Source organism: Apteryx mantelli, chromosome 3 (genome assembly GCF_036417845.1).
Source record: "Apteryx mantelli isolate bAptMan1 chromosome 3, bAptMan1.hap1, whole genome shotgun sequence".
Taxonomy (NCBI): Eukaryota; Metazoa; Chordata; class Aves; order Apterygiformes; family Apterygidae; genus Apteryx; species Apteryx mantelli.
In genome coordinates this window covers 49194183-49210083 of record NC_089980.1, presented here as the reverse complement: position 1 = coordinate 49210083, position 15901 = coordinate 49194183, and the positions used below count along the sequence as shown (strand labels likewise).

The window sequence follows — 15901 nt, the reverse complement described above, 5'->3', positions numbered from 1 at the left end:
TCGTCATACACTAAGCATCAGACATGCATTGACAGCTTTTGAAAGATAAAGCGAGTTCATATTCATCAGTGTTAGCCTTGGGTTAAATTTTGGGCTTTACATGGGTACATGTGGACTTCACAGACAGCCCAGTATCCTGCGTACAAAATAAAAAAATCAGGAAAATTATTTTTCCCCTTACATTCTGCTACCTACTGAAAGATCATGTGTTTACATCATGAACCATGTAAGCCTTCTCCTTGAAGCTAACCTAAGAGTTTAATAAATATTCCAGTCTTTCTAGCATTTAACATTGATCCTATAACATCATGTCAGCGTATATTTTCCCAGAGTGACTGCTTATGGCAGAAACAGAGCTATTTAGCCCTGATCTACAGCTGTACATTTCAAAGCTTTGTACACCTGCTCTTTAATCCACCACATGGTGTAAGTAGTATTATAGACCCCATTTTACAGGTGGAGAAGTCAAGGCAGAGGGCTTTACTGACTTGGCCAAAGCCTATAATCGAGTGAGAGCCAGATCCAGGATTAAATGGCAGGCACCCTTGACTCCTAACTTCAGCCTCAGCTGATTTGGCCACACATCTACTCCTGCCCTTGCCCTTGCCCTTGCCCTTGCCCTTGCCCTTGCCCTTGCCCTTGCCCTTGCCCTTGCCTTTGCCCTTACCCTTGCTCAGCAGCAGGGCAGGCTCTCCCTCCTGGCCTCTGCCCCCAGCATCCATGCAAGCATGCCTTCTCTGCTTTCTTTGCTCATGCCATCAAACTTTTCCCTGTAAGAAGGAATCAGCATCTCAGCCATTTGTCTGCCTCTGAGTCTAGTCTCTTCTCTCTCAGGTAGGCATTACTGGCTTGAACATGGCTCTGAAGTGTTAGGGCACAGTTTGTACGGTAATCACTAGCATCAGTTATATATTATTTTTTAATACCTCAGAGATTTCAAGTGCAATGGCCTAGTGCTGCTCCATGGAAAGTCAATGACAAGCAAGCTTTTATAATACATACTCTTTTGTGTGATTGGGAAAAGCATTCAGGCTTAACTCCATTTAAACAAAGCCCTATTGGTATTCTGGGAACACAACAGGTATGAGAGATGCAGGCAGGGTGGCAGATTAGGACTTGCAAGATCTACGTTGCATTCTCAGTTGTGCTGCTGGCTTGCTGTATCACCTTGGGCAACTCATGTAATTTCTGTGTTCCCTGGTTCCCTGCTCATAAAACTAGATAATGGTGTTGTGAAAAAAGAAAAAACAGTGGGATCCTTAGATGAGAAGTGTTACGTATGGTTTACCTCTCTTCTGCTCTGTTTGGTAGCATTTTTCCCCAGTTTAGAATGGGTGTACATGGGTATTAATTAAATTAATTCTCAGTGCAAAATTTGACTGAATGATTTCAGAGGTGCAGCTTTACTGCTAGTTCCAGGTATGGGATCCTGTCAGCTGCGAGCTGAGAACAAGGCAAGAGACCAGACTCTAATTATGTTTACCCAATAAAGCCAGGCACTGTTTGCATTCCCATGTAGTGTGCATGAATGCCTTCTTTCTGCCTTTTACCCCCATCTCCTGCATACATTGGTTATTGGTTCCTGCCCTTGAAATGCTTTATAACTGTCAGAGCCTGTGGGCCCAGCGGCATGGAAGGGTCTCTGAGAAAATTTGTAACAAGATGAGAGTTTCCTCAGAAACCACAGAGCTCTTGCTGAGGCTTTTTTCTTTCCTAGTCCTTTTAGGAAGGATTTGGTGCATAAGAGAGTCCCCTGCCTGTGTTACACGTGGTTAGATTGAAGGGCTATGGTGTATCCTTGACTAATCGTTGCTTACAACACTGTGCCAGGATGGGATGGTGCTCCCCCAAGCAGTGTGTGTGTTTTGATTTCTGATTCCCTCTAACTGAGGTTTTCTGAAACTGAGTCTGAGCCTGGAGCTTTGCACCAGACCTGTGCTGGTGCGGGGGCTGGGGCAGGAGCCAGGGCCGACAGGGTGAAACACTCAGGGCTGCGCTTGGCGGCCCGAGTGGGCTTGGGGTGAGCGGCGAGCGCTCAGCAGCAGGCATAACACAGCGGTGATTGCTGCTGCCGCCTGCCCACGGCACACACAGGGCTGGCTCACAGCAGGAGAGACCAAGGACTCAGGCAGTTCAGCCTTCCTCACTGTTGAATATCAGCGAGCACTAGAAAACAAAAACCTAAAGGACATTATTGATAGTAGGGCCCTATCTTCTAAACAAGTCTCACACAAACTCATAGCAGCTGGGAGAAAGTCATGGTTTCAAAATGCTGACTGCCTGAGCTTTAAACCTGTGCCCTGAGCTGCAGCTGTACTTTGCCAGCATTTGCGGGGCCCTGCTCCTACCAATCCAGGATATGACTTTTGTGTGTGCGCGTGTGTGTGTGCGTGCGTGCGCAAACGTGCACAAGCGTAAATCTTCTTTTTGCAGAGCACCTGTCTGACTACAGATAATTACAGTTTCTTGCTGCAGCATTTTATGGCTTTTGCAGTAAAATTTCGTGACTCCTTGCGGCTCTTCCTCAGTGCTAAGTTTCACCACCAAAGTAGAGTAGACTGCTACATGATTTTAAACACCTCCATAAAAAGACAGACTGTTAAGACATAAAATATCTACAGTTAGAGTCCCTTTCCTCTCTTAACACTGTTCTCTAGGTTTCACTGGTGTTTCACTGGTGGAATGGCCTTAAAGATGGAGATTTAGAGGTTCCTGAAAAGCCCTGAAAACTCCATATTCAAACACATTCACTTTCTCAGAGCACTTAGTCCTGCCTTTGAAAGCAGTAGAAAAAGCCAGAGGCTGGATCCGTGGGTCATAAATTATGAGAGTCCATCTCTAACCAGTATTACACGGCATCACATTTTGAAACATGGCCAAAATGATAATGATGAAACAAAGCACCGTCAAAAAGAGCCTGAGCTCTTCATGTTGAATTCGAGTGAAAAGGAATTTGGTTTGTGTGAAGACTGCTTAAGGCATAGTGTAGGGAACTGAAAATTGTTCTTTGTATCACAAAGCCAAAGGTCTCCAACCTTTATACTTTGCTTGCAAGTGACACTGGTAGCAACAGAGATACTAATTGATATCCTGCATTGTACCTTTACTATGACTAAGGATGTTCAGAATTATGGAGAAAAATGCTATTTGCATGCAGGTGATCCTCTATGCATGTGACTACTGGCCGGACAGCCTGTGAAGAGCAGAGGGAGGAGAAGCATGGGCTTCAGCTACAATTTTTTTTGTTCATTAAAACAACAGCATTGATTTTCCCAGGTCAAAGCCAGGCCATTTCATGCAGCAAATCTGTGTTGAAAGGGATCAGAATAATCATTTTTTACACGCTTGACTACTGCATGCCAGCACTGAGCTTCAGCCACATGAACATAGGAGTGATTTAATAGAGGAAATGGCAGCAGGCTATTGTGCACAGTGAAGGCTCCATGTAACATGCATGATTGAGTTGCACACCATTAGGCTGGGTGTAAATAAAACCTGGTCCCTATGCTGGCACAGAGTTAGCTCACTGGAATGCCTCTACCACCATCCTGTCGGGAGCTAAGGCTCTTGCTGCAGAGCCCCCTGCACCCTCCAACCTCTGCCTTTACTGGCATCTAGTAGTCAAGAGTGCATCTATTTGTTGCAGTGCTGTAATAACAGTAAACAGCTTCTTACGGAATAACACCGCAAAACTGACAAATACCCATTAAACCAAAATTCAGCCCAAAGTGAGATAAATATTTAGAAGAGACTCTGGTCCATTTTTGCTAGGGTTGTGGCTGCTGAAAACTCAGTGCCTGCTATGTGCATCTTCCCTGGAGCTTCTCCTAGATTGCTTGTCAAGCTGCCATACTGCAGGAGGGCTGCTTCCTGATCTGGTTTCAGCAGGGCTCATTCACTGGCTCTAAACTGCCCTGAAAAGCTCCTTTTAAAATAAGTCAGTAATTCAGGAAGCATGGTTAGGAAAGGGACAGGATGGGTAGAAAAAGTCACAAGTGGGCAGTACCTCCAGATGCTCAGAGTTCCCTGAGTTTATACCAGTATAGAAGCAACATATCTTTTATAGGCATGGACAGAAGATTGTAAGCAAGAGTCTCTTTATTCCTACGTACAGCAAACAGTTATTTCTAGCCTCAGATGCCCATGTACTGCTTATTGATTCATAAGGGCAGGATTGCATGCAAGTCCACACAGAATATGGCCTGAAATATTTTATAGTAAGGTGGACATAGAAGGTTGTCTTTTGAATGATGAATCCTGTCACGGTTTCCTATGCCAGGTGTTCAGGTGCAACATGCACCTTCCTAAGTAATCTGAGTTGCCAGGATGAGCGAACGCTGTTTAGATGTTCTGGCAATAAACACTTGGATTCCTTGGTGTTTGGAGTACTGACCTCAAGATGGACACCCTGAGTGCTTTTGATGAAGTCTTTAGACCTTCAGAGGGAGCTTGCACTTGAAAGCATTGACAATGCCTTGAAAAACTGGGAGGGGAGCTTAGCACTGTGCAAGTAGCACGAAAATCCAAGGAGGAGTGAATAGCTATGTGCTCTGTGCTGGGGAAAGGGCACTGTAGAGTAAACTTGGAGGAAGGAAGTCAATGGAACGGGGAGGAGCTGATCCCATCACGGACAATTGACCATGAGGGCAGATCCTGTAGGAAATAGGAGTGAGCAGGGAAGTCACTGGGGAATCTTCAACTCCACCAAAGCAGGAGCCCAGTTGTGAGACACTGAAGAGCAGCAGGGGGAACAGGATCGATTATCTTTGCCAGTAAGCAAACAGTCTGAAGCTACAGGAGAGGCTGAAACTATTGCTACTGCAAGGAGAGTGTTCCTTGGAAATGAAGCCACAGGAGAAACAGTGTGAGATTAGGAGTTCTGTTCTACTTAGCCAGGGTTGGTTTTTGTAATCACCTTCAGTTTGGGTGGACTGTCTATTGAAAACAGCAAAATGCTGAAGAGTAAGTTCTGTACACAAAAGCAATTGTACATCCCATAATACTTAGTGCAGTGGAGAATAGCTTGGACCCTATATCCTGGAGCCTTTGAGCGCACACTATAAACTTCTGAAATTATGATATATCAAGTTACAATTTCATTTTCTATTTGCAACACTTTGAAATTCCTAGGATAGCAGTTGCTTTGCATTCCATTCAGATGCATCCTGTTTTGAAGACATATGCATCATGCTTCTTTTCATGGAGGTTTTGCATTTATACTCTGTGCTTTACCTTTTTCACAGAAAAGATGCTCAGGCTGGAATGTGTGCTTGGAAAGCAATCTAAAGCAAATGTTCCAAAATATACAGTACTTAAGCAAAACCAGACCTCTCAGGATTTCTGCCGTGGTCAACACATACTTTTATGAGCACACATCTTTATGCAGTTGGGCAATTTTGCTGAGTTCAGTGAGTCTGTTCTTATCCTTAAAGTTACATTTGCACACTTAGCTGGCTTGGTCTGTGTTTCTAATACCTTAAGGATGAAGGCTTCTCTGGGCTTGTCTTTGCTGAAGTATGTTATAGCTTCAGTGCTACTCTTCAGTCAGATCTGCTCTCACGCTACACACCTTCAGTGCTGTGTTACTCCTTTTATCTTAATTTTAAATTGGCCAGTCTTTGGCAGGGCTTAGCCTATAGCTCAAGGTAGCACTGCTCATCAGTTGCTAAGATAGATCTTGTATTCTATGCATTTTCAGCGCTATTTCATAGTGTGGTTACTCATGCTCAAGCTAGGCTAACTCAAGAGGGATTATTTGCAGTGTGGATAACTTCAAGCTAAGTGAAAAACATACCCTTCAAGGTGGATGAAGAAGACATTTAGCAAACAGCATGTTGTTTTATATGTGTTTGCATATGGTCATAAATGAAAGTGTTGTTATTTGGTACTGGTTTCAGCTTACTGTATTTCTTTAAGATCAATTTTTGTTACATATTTCTTTTTAATGGAAAAGGAGTGAATCCTACTTACATGGCAGGACAGCTGGTTTGCCAAGGATGCTGGGGGAAGGTGAATGTGCACCCACTCCCAGGGGTGGGGGAGAGGCAGGATGGACCTGAATGTGTGCTGCTCGTGTGCTGAGCTGCCAGGCTGACTGTTGTCTTTGTAAGAGATGTGCAGGGAAGTAGGGGAGTGGTTCGCTGTAATTCCTACAAAGCATTTTATTAATTATACAGTCAAAATTTATGAGTTCCTAACCCCATCAAACACTATCAATAAATTCATGTCTTCAAATGGGTATTTTGCATGTAAATGGAAAACTGTATTCATTTAAAAAATTTAATCATTTTCTGTGTGTATTATCATGGATGAGCAAGCTGTCAACTGCTATGTGGCATTCACCCTGAAACTCTGCTTTGGTTCCATCTTCCTTACTGATCCCAGTTAATGTGAAATCAGAAGAAAACAGAGAATAAATGGAGGGACCAGTAGCAGGAGTCCCCTGTCAAGAGACACTGTTATTTTCTGTACCTGGACTAATAGGCATTGCATATTTAGAATAAACTAGATTCTGTTTGGCTTCACTACAAACATGCAGGAGATCTTCCATTTCATTTCTCCCCAAAGCACGCTAAACCTCAGATAAATCATCCTGAGACAGCATTCAAGGCTCAGATAAAAAGAAGTCCTTCTTCCTCTTTCTTCTCTCACTTGCACACTGACCTGCCTGCTGTGATGCTGCAGTCAGACCTGCGCAGGTGCCTCCTCGCCCCAGCTCTCTAATGCAGCACAATTACTTCAGTGAGTCTCTGGGCAGCCCTGAGAGTCTGTCCACCTACACGAGGTCTCCCTGCCTGCCCTGTCTCGTCGCTTTGACAGTGCAAAGACCCAACAGGCTCGGTGTGTTGTGATAACCCACAGACAATCCAGACGTGAACTCTGACTAGGAAAACATAATGAGCTCATGTTAGCATAGCTACTGCCACTATGGCAGGCTCCTCTGCCTCTCTGCGAAGGAATAAGCACTATTAGCCAGAGCCTCAGGTTGGAGCCCTCCATCTAGACAATGGGCTTCTGTTTTTCTTTGAGCCAAATGGATATGAATGGCAGCTGAATGCAAGAATATTTGCCATCATCCCTGTAATTCATACCCTCGTGACATCTGTTTTGCTTTGCTCCAAATAAAAGCCTGATTCTGGTCTCATGGCATCCCACTGCATTCAGGGGAATTGCCCTTCCCAGAGCGCCTCAGGATTGCGCTTTGACTCTGATCGGAGAGGCAGTTCTTCCAGCGGGGATGGTTTAAAACTGCTCCATTACACAAGAAGGTAGTGTTAAGAAAAACAGCCACAGTGGGAAAAGAAGAAAACAAAAAGGAGGCACATCAAACATTACAGGAAGGGCACAGCCTTAGTCGTAGTTCTGCCATGCATGTCACAACTGGACTGAACAAATTTCCAGCATGTTCAGATGCTTCCTTGAAATGCCAGAGCAAGTCTGTAGGCATCATTAGTATGCTCCTCCCATGGAAGTGGATGTGACCATTAACACAGGGCACAATGTAAAAAGAATTAGCTGTGTTTGCTTTGTATTACACAGAAGGTCAGAGCTGATGTTTGTACCAGCCTTGCTGGCTCTAAAAAATGATGAGTAGCAAAGACAGATAAGAGATCATTTTTAACTGACAAAATTTGAAAGTCTGCTCCTGTGAAAGACCATGACCAAGAGCTTGAAAAGTATCTTTAAAAGTATATAGTGCCTAAATCCCTTTGGTCTGGACTTGAGTGACACTTGGGATATACCTTCACATCTAAGCAAGTGGAAGGCTTGTTTACCAGCAGGGGCTGAGGACTTTGCAGGATCTCTGTCTGCCTTTAACAAATCTTAATAGTCTGCCATTGTGTCTCACCTCCCTTGAAGTTCACAGCTGCTCTTGCCTTTTGGTTGCTTCTCTCTAGCATCACTGACTAGAGTCACCCTTAGCATTTCAGTTTGTTGGTGCCTTCTCAAAGAATGTGTCTCTTATTGCCGCAAGTCTTTAGCTATGGTAGTGGGTCAGCTCTTGCTTTTCCTTCTGTCATCCTTTTGATTCTCCTTTTGACAGGGCAGTTTCATCTAGGACCTAATTGCAGCACATTGAAAGTAAGTGAAGGCTGCCATTGACTTCAAGTGGGCATTAGAACAGGTTTAAAATAACTTCTACTTGCTGGTTTTTGTAAGGCTTCATTTGTTCTAGTGTAGACTTACTTGCTGGGCTACTGTTTTAGCAGCAATACAAGTATGATAGGTGTCACAGGATGCGCTGTTCAAATCTCAGGCCATTTGGTATAAATGGGCATTATAGAGATCTCTCTCTGTCTGACTTGACTTTGCTCTCCTTATCTTTCATAGTGTGATCTGAGATGCCAAGGAATGCGTTGGAAATAAAAGGTCTGTAGACTAGGTTTTTCAGATAGATAGCAAGATAGAACTTTCGCATCCATTTTAAAGCTAGGATATACAGGTTAGTTTGCTTGCTAACTATTGGTTTCTGGTAGACTGCTGCACTCAGAAATCAATGGGACAAGATGTGATAGTTTGCAAAGTCAGCACAGAAATAGACACCCATGACTGAAACTAGGTATTGCTTTGTTACTTGAAAATCCGAAAACTAGGCAATCAGTAGATTTTTTTGGAGGTTTTTTTTTTTTTTTTGCTTTCATTCAAGCACCAACTTAGCAGACATGTTGAAGCTATTTACATTTAAATTTCAATAAATGTAGTTATAGAGATTTCTTTAAATGATTTTATCTTGTTTTTAAAATAAAATCTGCATGATCATTCTGCATCCCTTCCCTGCTGGCATGAGGTTTTGTTCTTGCTGCCAAGAGAGTCAGTTAATAGTTTCATTCAAGCTTGCTGGCTCTGGCTTTTGTTTTTGGTTTCTCCTATCTGCTCCACTCCTGCTGTCTCTTATGGGGGACCCTGCAGGAGTTGTCAGCTACAAAATCAACCTTTTTTTCACCCAGCCATCTCTCTGGTTGTACTAAACTGAGCAGGGAAATGAAACCAGTTTGTTTTCTTTCTTCTGTGTGTCTGCTCTTTCTCCTAACAACCCATATGCTCCTGCCTCAACTTCCTTACTGCTGCCATCAGGCCAGTGACATACTTTCTCTCCCTTGCTTTGCCATAGGCCCTGACTTGGCGACTCACATGGCAGATGGTTTCCGTATGGCGTAGGTTTTGTCAACCTGGTATATTTTTGGCTATTGCACTGCTCTCATCCACTGTGCTGGTATTATAAGGCAGATGACGTGCATGACCATTGGTACTGTAGCAGATACGGTGACTAGCCATTCTACCAGCTAGTCACTGCTGCTGTTGTCTAGACCTTTACTACTGCTAGAGTAAGTGTGTGAGTGGAGATGTTTTAGACAAATATTCCACTGAACAGAGACAAAGCTAATGCAACTTTGGTACCAATCACTGAGCTAGGACATGCTTAGTGCAGGCATTTTGTCCTCTTTAGTGTTCTTACTGCTCGAGCCACCTTAGAAGGGTGTTATGGAAAGGACTAGGTATACTGGTACTCAATGCCAGTGTACTAGTGGAACTTGGGTGTCAAAGTGCTTTTTATGCTATGATTAAAAGAAAAAGAAAAAACAACAACTCAAGATGGACTGTGCAGAGGCTGCCTAATATTTGTCCTTTGGCTGTAAGAGCCAATGTCAGTAAAGAGACTGTAAAACAAACCCAGAACCTATTAGCACAGATCCAGCCTGTGCTGTGGCCTTTCAGCATACCCATACACACTAAGACCTAAGCAAAGTGAAGCAACCACAAGCTCTGGAAGCTCTAGGGTATGTGTGGCCTCTGAGGATCAACTGCTGGAGTCAGGTACCTAGGTACATGTTAGGCACTGACTTGTGGTGAGCAGGTACCTCACGTCCCATCTCCAGGCAGCCCCAAACATCAATGGCCTCTCTGGGGTCTCTCTCTGTTTTCTTCCATGTGTGCTAATGCAATAAGACAATTTCTGCATTTGTAGGTTCACAGAGACGGAGAATTATTCCAGCTTTATCACTTGATACAGCTTCCTCAGCCAGGAAGCCTGCCAATAGCCCTGGGGTCCGCTGGGTGGATGGACCTCTGCGAAGTGGACAGAGGGGGCTAGGTGAGCCCTTTGAGATCAAAGTCTATGAGATAGATGATGTGGAACGACTTCAACGGCGACGAGGTGGGGACAGCAAGGTGAGTGCAATCCATGTCATCTGTCTCCTTCCTCCTGGGACAGGGTATTCAGATCATGTGGTCAAAGGTGTACAGTATTGTATATGACTAATTCAACAAGCAGCAAAACCTGTATCTCATTTAAGAGCAATTGCAACTCAAGTCATGCCTTCTTCAGTGGGAGCTCACAGAGATTGGTCCCTTGTATTTTTGCCCTTGATGGCCTTGATGTCTTAGTGGCTCCTGTGCTCCAGCATCTCTCGTCACATCTGTCTTTCAAGGCAGCAATGATGCCTCAAGTGCTTTGATGATATGGTTCTCAGGATAGCTAATTTCTTCTCATTAACAGATTTGTTTCTGCAAACCTCCCCCCTCCCAGCTTAAGAAAAAATTAGAGAATTGTAAAGGTCAGCTCTTGAGAGATGTGATTGGGGAGGATATCTGAAGTTGGTGGGATAGCACCAATTTTGCAGTAACTGTGTATATAGCTTTTTTAATTATTATTTTAAGGCATTTTCTTTTCTGGCCTCCGTCACTTGGTTTGGCTGTTTGTGGTGTTGTCTGATATGGTTTTATCTGGAGAAAAACTTCAGTTGGTGGGGTAGGGATGGTTTCTACCACACTTCCCCCACACAGCAGATCTATTTACAGAGCAGAAGGCAGAGCAGTGTTGAGACCCTCACACAGGCTTGGAGGAGGCTAGTTCTGCTACTGGGACTCCTCCCAGTCTAGTCAGGGTAGCACAGACCTCACCATAGGTTCACTTGGTGCACATCTCAGTGGCTACCATGATTCAGAAGTCATACAAAGTCAGTCTGGGTTTCTCTGGACAACATGGCAGCCTGTCCTGCTGCTGTGCCCCAAATCTTTGCAGAAAATACATCTTTGTTATTAATGATTATGAATTGCTAGTTTTTCACAGAAGCATACTCCTTTTGTTTAAGGATGTTTTAAATTTGATATTGCTATTAGTTCTCTTATTTAATAATATGACTACTGCATTTCTTATGCACAAAGCACAGAGACGTACTTACAATTTTAATATATCAAGCAATGGATTTCCTTCTCCCAAGTGCTTAGTTCTTTCTTAGCCAAAACTTCTGCTGACAAATAACAGAAATGTTTTGCTAGAGTTAATCTGATTTCAAGATGCTGTCTGTTATTAATTATTATGGTTTATTATTAACTATCACTGCAAAGTCTCCAAAGCTCACTGATGAGAAACATCAAAATCAAACAAAAGCAATAAATATAAAACAGGTGATAGATGATTTTGTGCAGTGATTCATATGCTTCCAGGGTAAATGGCTCATTGTCAGTATTATTGATTGGAAGATCATTTGGCTCAGTGAATCTAGCATGGGTATTTCTTCATCTATTCCTTCCCTGCTCCTTTCTCCTGGTTGGCAGGAAGTGATATGTTTCAATGCCAAGCTGAAAATCCTGGAGCATCGCCAGCAGAGAATTGCAGAGGTCAAGGCCAAGTATGAGTGGTTAATGAGAGAACTGGAGGTGACCAAACAGTACCTGATGCTGGATCCGAATAAATGGCTCAGTGAATGTAAGGATGTTGTTTTATTGCCTAGACTCATAGGTGTCCTTTATTTCACTGGGGATAGCAAGGGGAGCAGAAGCGTTTGCTGAGAATGAGATATGAGCTACTGTGTTTGTAAACTAAAAAGAACTGACATATGACCTAAGAGTAAGATTTAGATTGACTGTATTTCTAGAACTATTTCCTATAATTCTTATTAAATGTTGACAGTAGAACTGAACAATCCTTTTTGCCTGAGAGCTGAATGTTGAAATGGTACAGCACTGTAGTGGTGAATATTGCCATTGGTAGATTAATGCTCATGCGTTTCAGTCCACAGCTCCTGAAAATTAGTTGGGTTTTTTTTTGGCCTCAGATCGCTCAGACATATAAGCAATACTATAAATCTGCTCTTCTATACCACAAAATAACACTGTGGAGCAAATTTGTCCATTCGCACCAGTGGGCTCACACGAAGAATGAATTTGGCCCATTTTTTATAACTATAGACATGTAAAGTTCAGAGAGATTAAAGGGCATTCATATTCAAATGAAGAAGGACCTCAACACCTAGAAGGAAAAAGATACAGAAAATTGCAGCAATTGTACAATAAGTTTTAATATTAGCAAGCAGATGAGTGAATAACAGAGTTCTAGAAAAAATGGAGTTTCAGTATATTTAGGATAAGTCTACCTGCAGGTGGTAAAAGGAGGTTGTCTGCTGTGTTCTCTTAACACATCCTCACTCTTCATTTGACAGTTACCACAAATAAGTTATCACTACATTGGTCCATCTTGCAAAACAACCATGGTGTATGTTTCAGAAACGCTATTAAGCAACAGAGGTAAAAGGGACAAATTTAAAGGGAGCAGAGAATTTGGCAGTCTGATTTGTTTGATGCCTTTGCTCCCCACTCCAATGTGAGAAGTGCAGTGAGCCACAAGGACAGTGCAGACCCCAGAGCCCAGGGAGGACCAGAAGTGGTGGTAAAGGCTGCGTAGTGCAAAGTCAGGGCCCATGGGAGCTGCTGACAGCTGGTCTCTGGCTGCGTGCAGGAACCTAAGCTGGAGTTATTTGTATGTACTCCTTCCCAAACCACTCTTGAGAGGGCTAGTGAGAACCACATAAAATGGGGCAAGTGGAAGGAGGTTGAGGGGTGGTTTCTGATTCTCAGTTCTGAATTCAGCAAAGGACTTGTTCTCACAGGGCAAAGTGCAATGTCTTTCTGTTCAGCAGAACGCGTGAGATAGATAGAGTCAGTACATCTTAAACACATGGCCTGAATAGGGGTGAACTGAAGTATGTGCTTAGCATTAACAAGTTGCTTAAGCATGGTGCTGAAGCAGGACCTGAATGTAGACAATCAAAATGAATGTAAACAGATTTAACTTACCCTGATTTACACTTCACTGCTGAATTTCCCCATCATGTTCAACCACATGGACCAAAGATTAAAATGAGGCCTGCAGGTGCTTCATGCCAGTTTATAGGCAGAGAGCTGCATGGTTGCTGGAAGAATAGTTCTGGTGGCTTTTGTGAGGCAACGAATAGGTGGCAGTGTGGTAAAGAGCATCTGCAGCTCTGGAGAGGATGGAAGAGCACATCACTCAAGAAATGATCCAATGCAGCGTTAACAGGATTTTTCAGTATCAGCAAGCTACTGTGCCATTTTATTAGCCATTAAATAGAAAAGGCAACTTTTAATGACAGTGGCAAGCCAGAGATAATGTTTATACAGTACCAATGGGCTTGAAGGCTTGAGTTAAGCCTCTCACAGCACCCAGAACTGGTTTTGATTGCTTTTTCTATCTGTGTATTTTCTTTACCACAGTTGACTTGGAGCAGGTATTTGAGCTGGATTCTCTGGAATACCTAGAGGCCCTGGAATGTGTGACTGAGCGTTTGGAAAATCGTGTCAACTTCTGCAAGGCCCACCTCATGATGATCACCTGTTTTGACATCACTTCTAGGCGTCGATAGAGAACGAAGCTCAGGAGAATTTCAATGCGAATCTCTGCCATCCTCCTTTTTCCTTCTGATTAGCATCCCAAAGACAACAGAATGAGGATGAAGGTTCGAGTCAAGTCTCAGTTGTGTGTATGAGAGATTTGCTTTATTATACCGAAGAGCAGTTAAAAAAAAAAAAAAAGGATGAGCACAAAAAAATGGAGATAAAAGGATGTTGATTCTCTTAGCGTAAAAGAGCACTTTGAGGAACCTTTAAGGACCTGTCTGTAAATAAGAACTGCTGGCAGAAGAGACTTCTTTCCCTACATTAGCTGAGGAAGGAGGAGAAAGGTGGTTGTAGACTTCCACTGAGAGGTCCATTTAAAAAAATAACCTACCCAGAAAGACTGTTTAAGTGCCTTGCAAATCTTTATTATCCAAACATTTATGTTCATACTTTCTTGTGTACAGATGGTGCTAGTCGAGAAAAGAAAAAGGAAAAAAACAAACACACTTTTGAAATGTATTTACAGCTTGTTTTTCTCTTGGTGTTTTCTCCTATTTCAGACTTGCTGTTTCTAAGTAACTTGTGTTTGTAGAGATATTTCCTAATCAGTACAACATATGAATAAATGTTAACTGTCTTTTATTGTTAGCAGAGTAAGGCCACTCAAAGAGAAATTTAACTTTCCTAGATGACCCCAAAAATATTTCTAGCTGTGAGTGAGGTCTGATTATCTGCTCTTCTGTACTATCTTATATTGGAGGACACAGTAATTTTCCCAACCTGTAGATTCTGCAATATATGAGAGAAGAGAGGTGAGATTACCGTGAAGTAAGTATCTTTTCCATTTGATCCAACCCCATAATTTGTTTTCTTTTTCATCTATTTTTAGCTTTGCACTAGCTAGAGTTATGGATGAGAGGGCACTTTTATCCTAACCCTTTCTCTGGTGCTAATAACTTGCTGGAAAATTACTCTTTAGGCTGAGGGCTCCCATGCTTATCAGTCCAAAAATGAGTGATTTATTCTTTCTTTCTTTCTTGAGAATATGACTGATAAAATTTAATTTTGCCTCTTTTTGACTAATACCACTTCAAAACATGTTTTGGCAGCTTTTGTTCCCTGACCCAATCTGTCCATAGTCATAGCTATATGAGAAGTGCATGCTCTGTTCAGTTCTAACTAGTCCAGAAATAAACATGGGTTTGTGAGTGAGTGGATGCAGCACATCAGAATTGTTGGCTGTGACAATTTCCTTATCAACACTTTCTCATTGAAGCCATGGCAAAATTCTCATTCGTGTCAAAAGTACAAGGGTCTGGGCACATCCAGATATTCTGCTTTTTTGTGTCTTTAGCTATATAACAAACAGTAGGTGGGAAGGAACATCCTTTATGTTGCATAAAGAAATGTGTGAAATTTGCATTTCTATTATGTGTGAGCATACAGGATTTTGTGGTGTGGGTTTCTTCTTCTTTTACACTGAAATAAGCCCATTCACAAAAATTCCTCTCTCACATACACTTATGCAACCCTCCTGTTGCTTATGTGAAACTAAGAGCATCATTTAACACATATTCGATGTGCATCGATTTACTGTTCTTAAACACAACTCTTGCTTTACCTGCAGTACCACATTAATGCCATATTACAATATCCCAAGTTGCAACTCCCAATGGAAAAAAATACAAAAATACTGTTAGATTCTTCTAGTGGTTGTCTGGAAAACCTGCAAATTAGATAGAAATAACTTTTATATAGTTTTATTTTAATACCCTAAAATATGTAATAACAAATCTTATTCCTTCTATCAGCCTTGTCACTGGATTCTGTAGAAGATCCATTATTGTAAGTTACAGGATTATTTGGCGGGGGAAGGAAAAGATCCTATATAAAAGTTGTTTTCTGTTTCATTCCACAGCATTTTCCTATCAGGAAACTCGCTCATATTCCAAGTAAGTATTAGAAGATATAGGTCTGCTCTCTCTTCCCTTCCCTCTCAAGGCAAAAAAAAAAAAAAAAAAAAAAATTCTCGAACAACTTATTTCTCTAGTTTTGTTTTTCCTTGTAATGATTTCAATGGAGCTGGTTGTGTATCAAGTCTGTTGAGCCCATCTCTTCTCCACAGAGCCCCATGAACTTAATAGACAGCTCCACAGAGCCATGGGAATTGCCAGGGCGGTTTTATGCTGAATGAAGATCTAGCATCTCTGGGGTACAGAGTCCATCCTTCTTTGTGGGCTTAGTCCCGCAGAGCCCCAGGTAC

General features: G+C 42.4%; 1 protein-coding gene across 1 annotated transcript in view; it reads left to right on the top strand.

Moving 5' to 3' along the window:
• Positions 1-15637, top strand: part of KIF26B (kinesin family member 26B) — a 306974-nt gene extending 291337 nt beyond the window's left edge. Inside the window, exons 13-15 of the mRNA XM_067293330.1 lie at positions 9968-10170; positions 11560-11710; positions 13516-15637. Coding sequence (XP_067149431.1) covers positions 9968-10170; positions 11560-11710; positions 13516-13664 — 503 coding nt within the window. The 3' untranslated portion in view covers positions 13665-15637. The remainder of the gene's footprint in view (positions 1-9967; positions 10171-11559; positions 11711-13515) is intronic.
• The last annotated feature ends 264 nt before the right edge of the window (positions 15638-15901 follow it).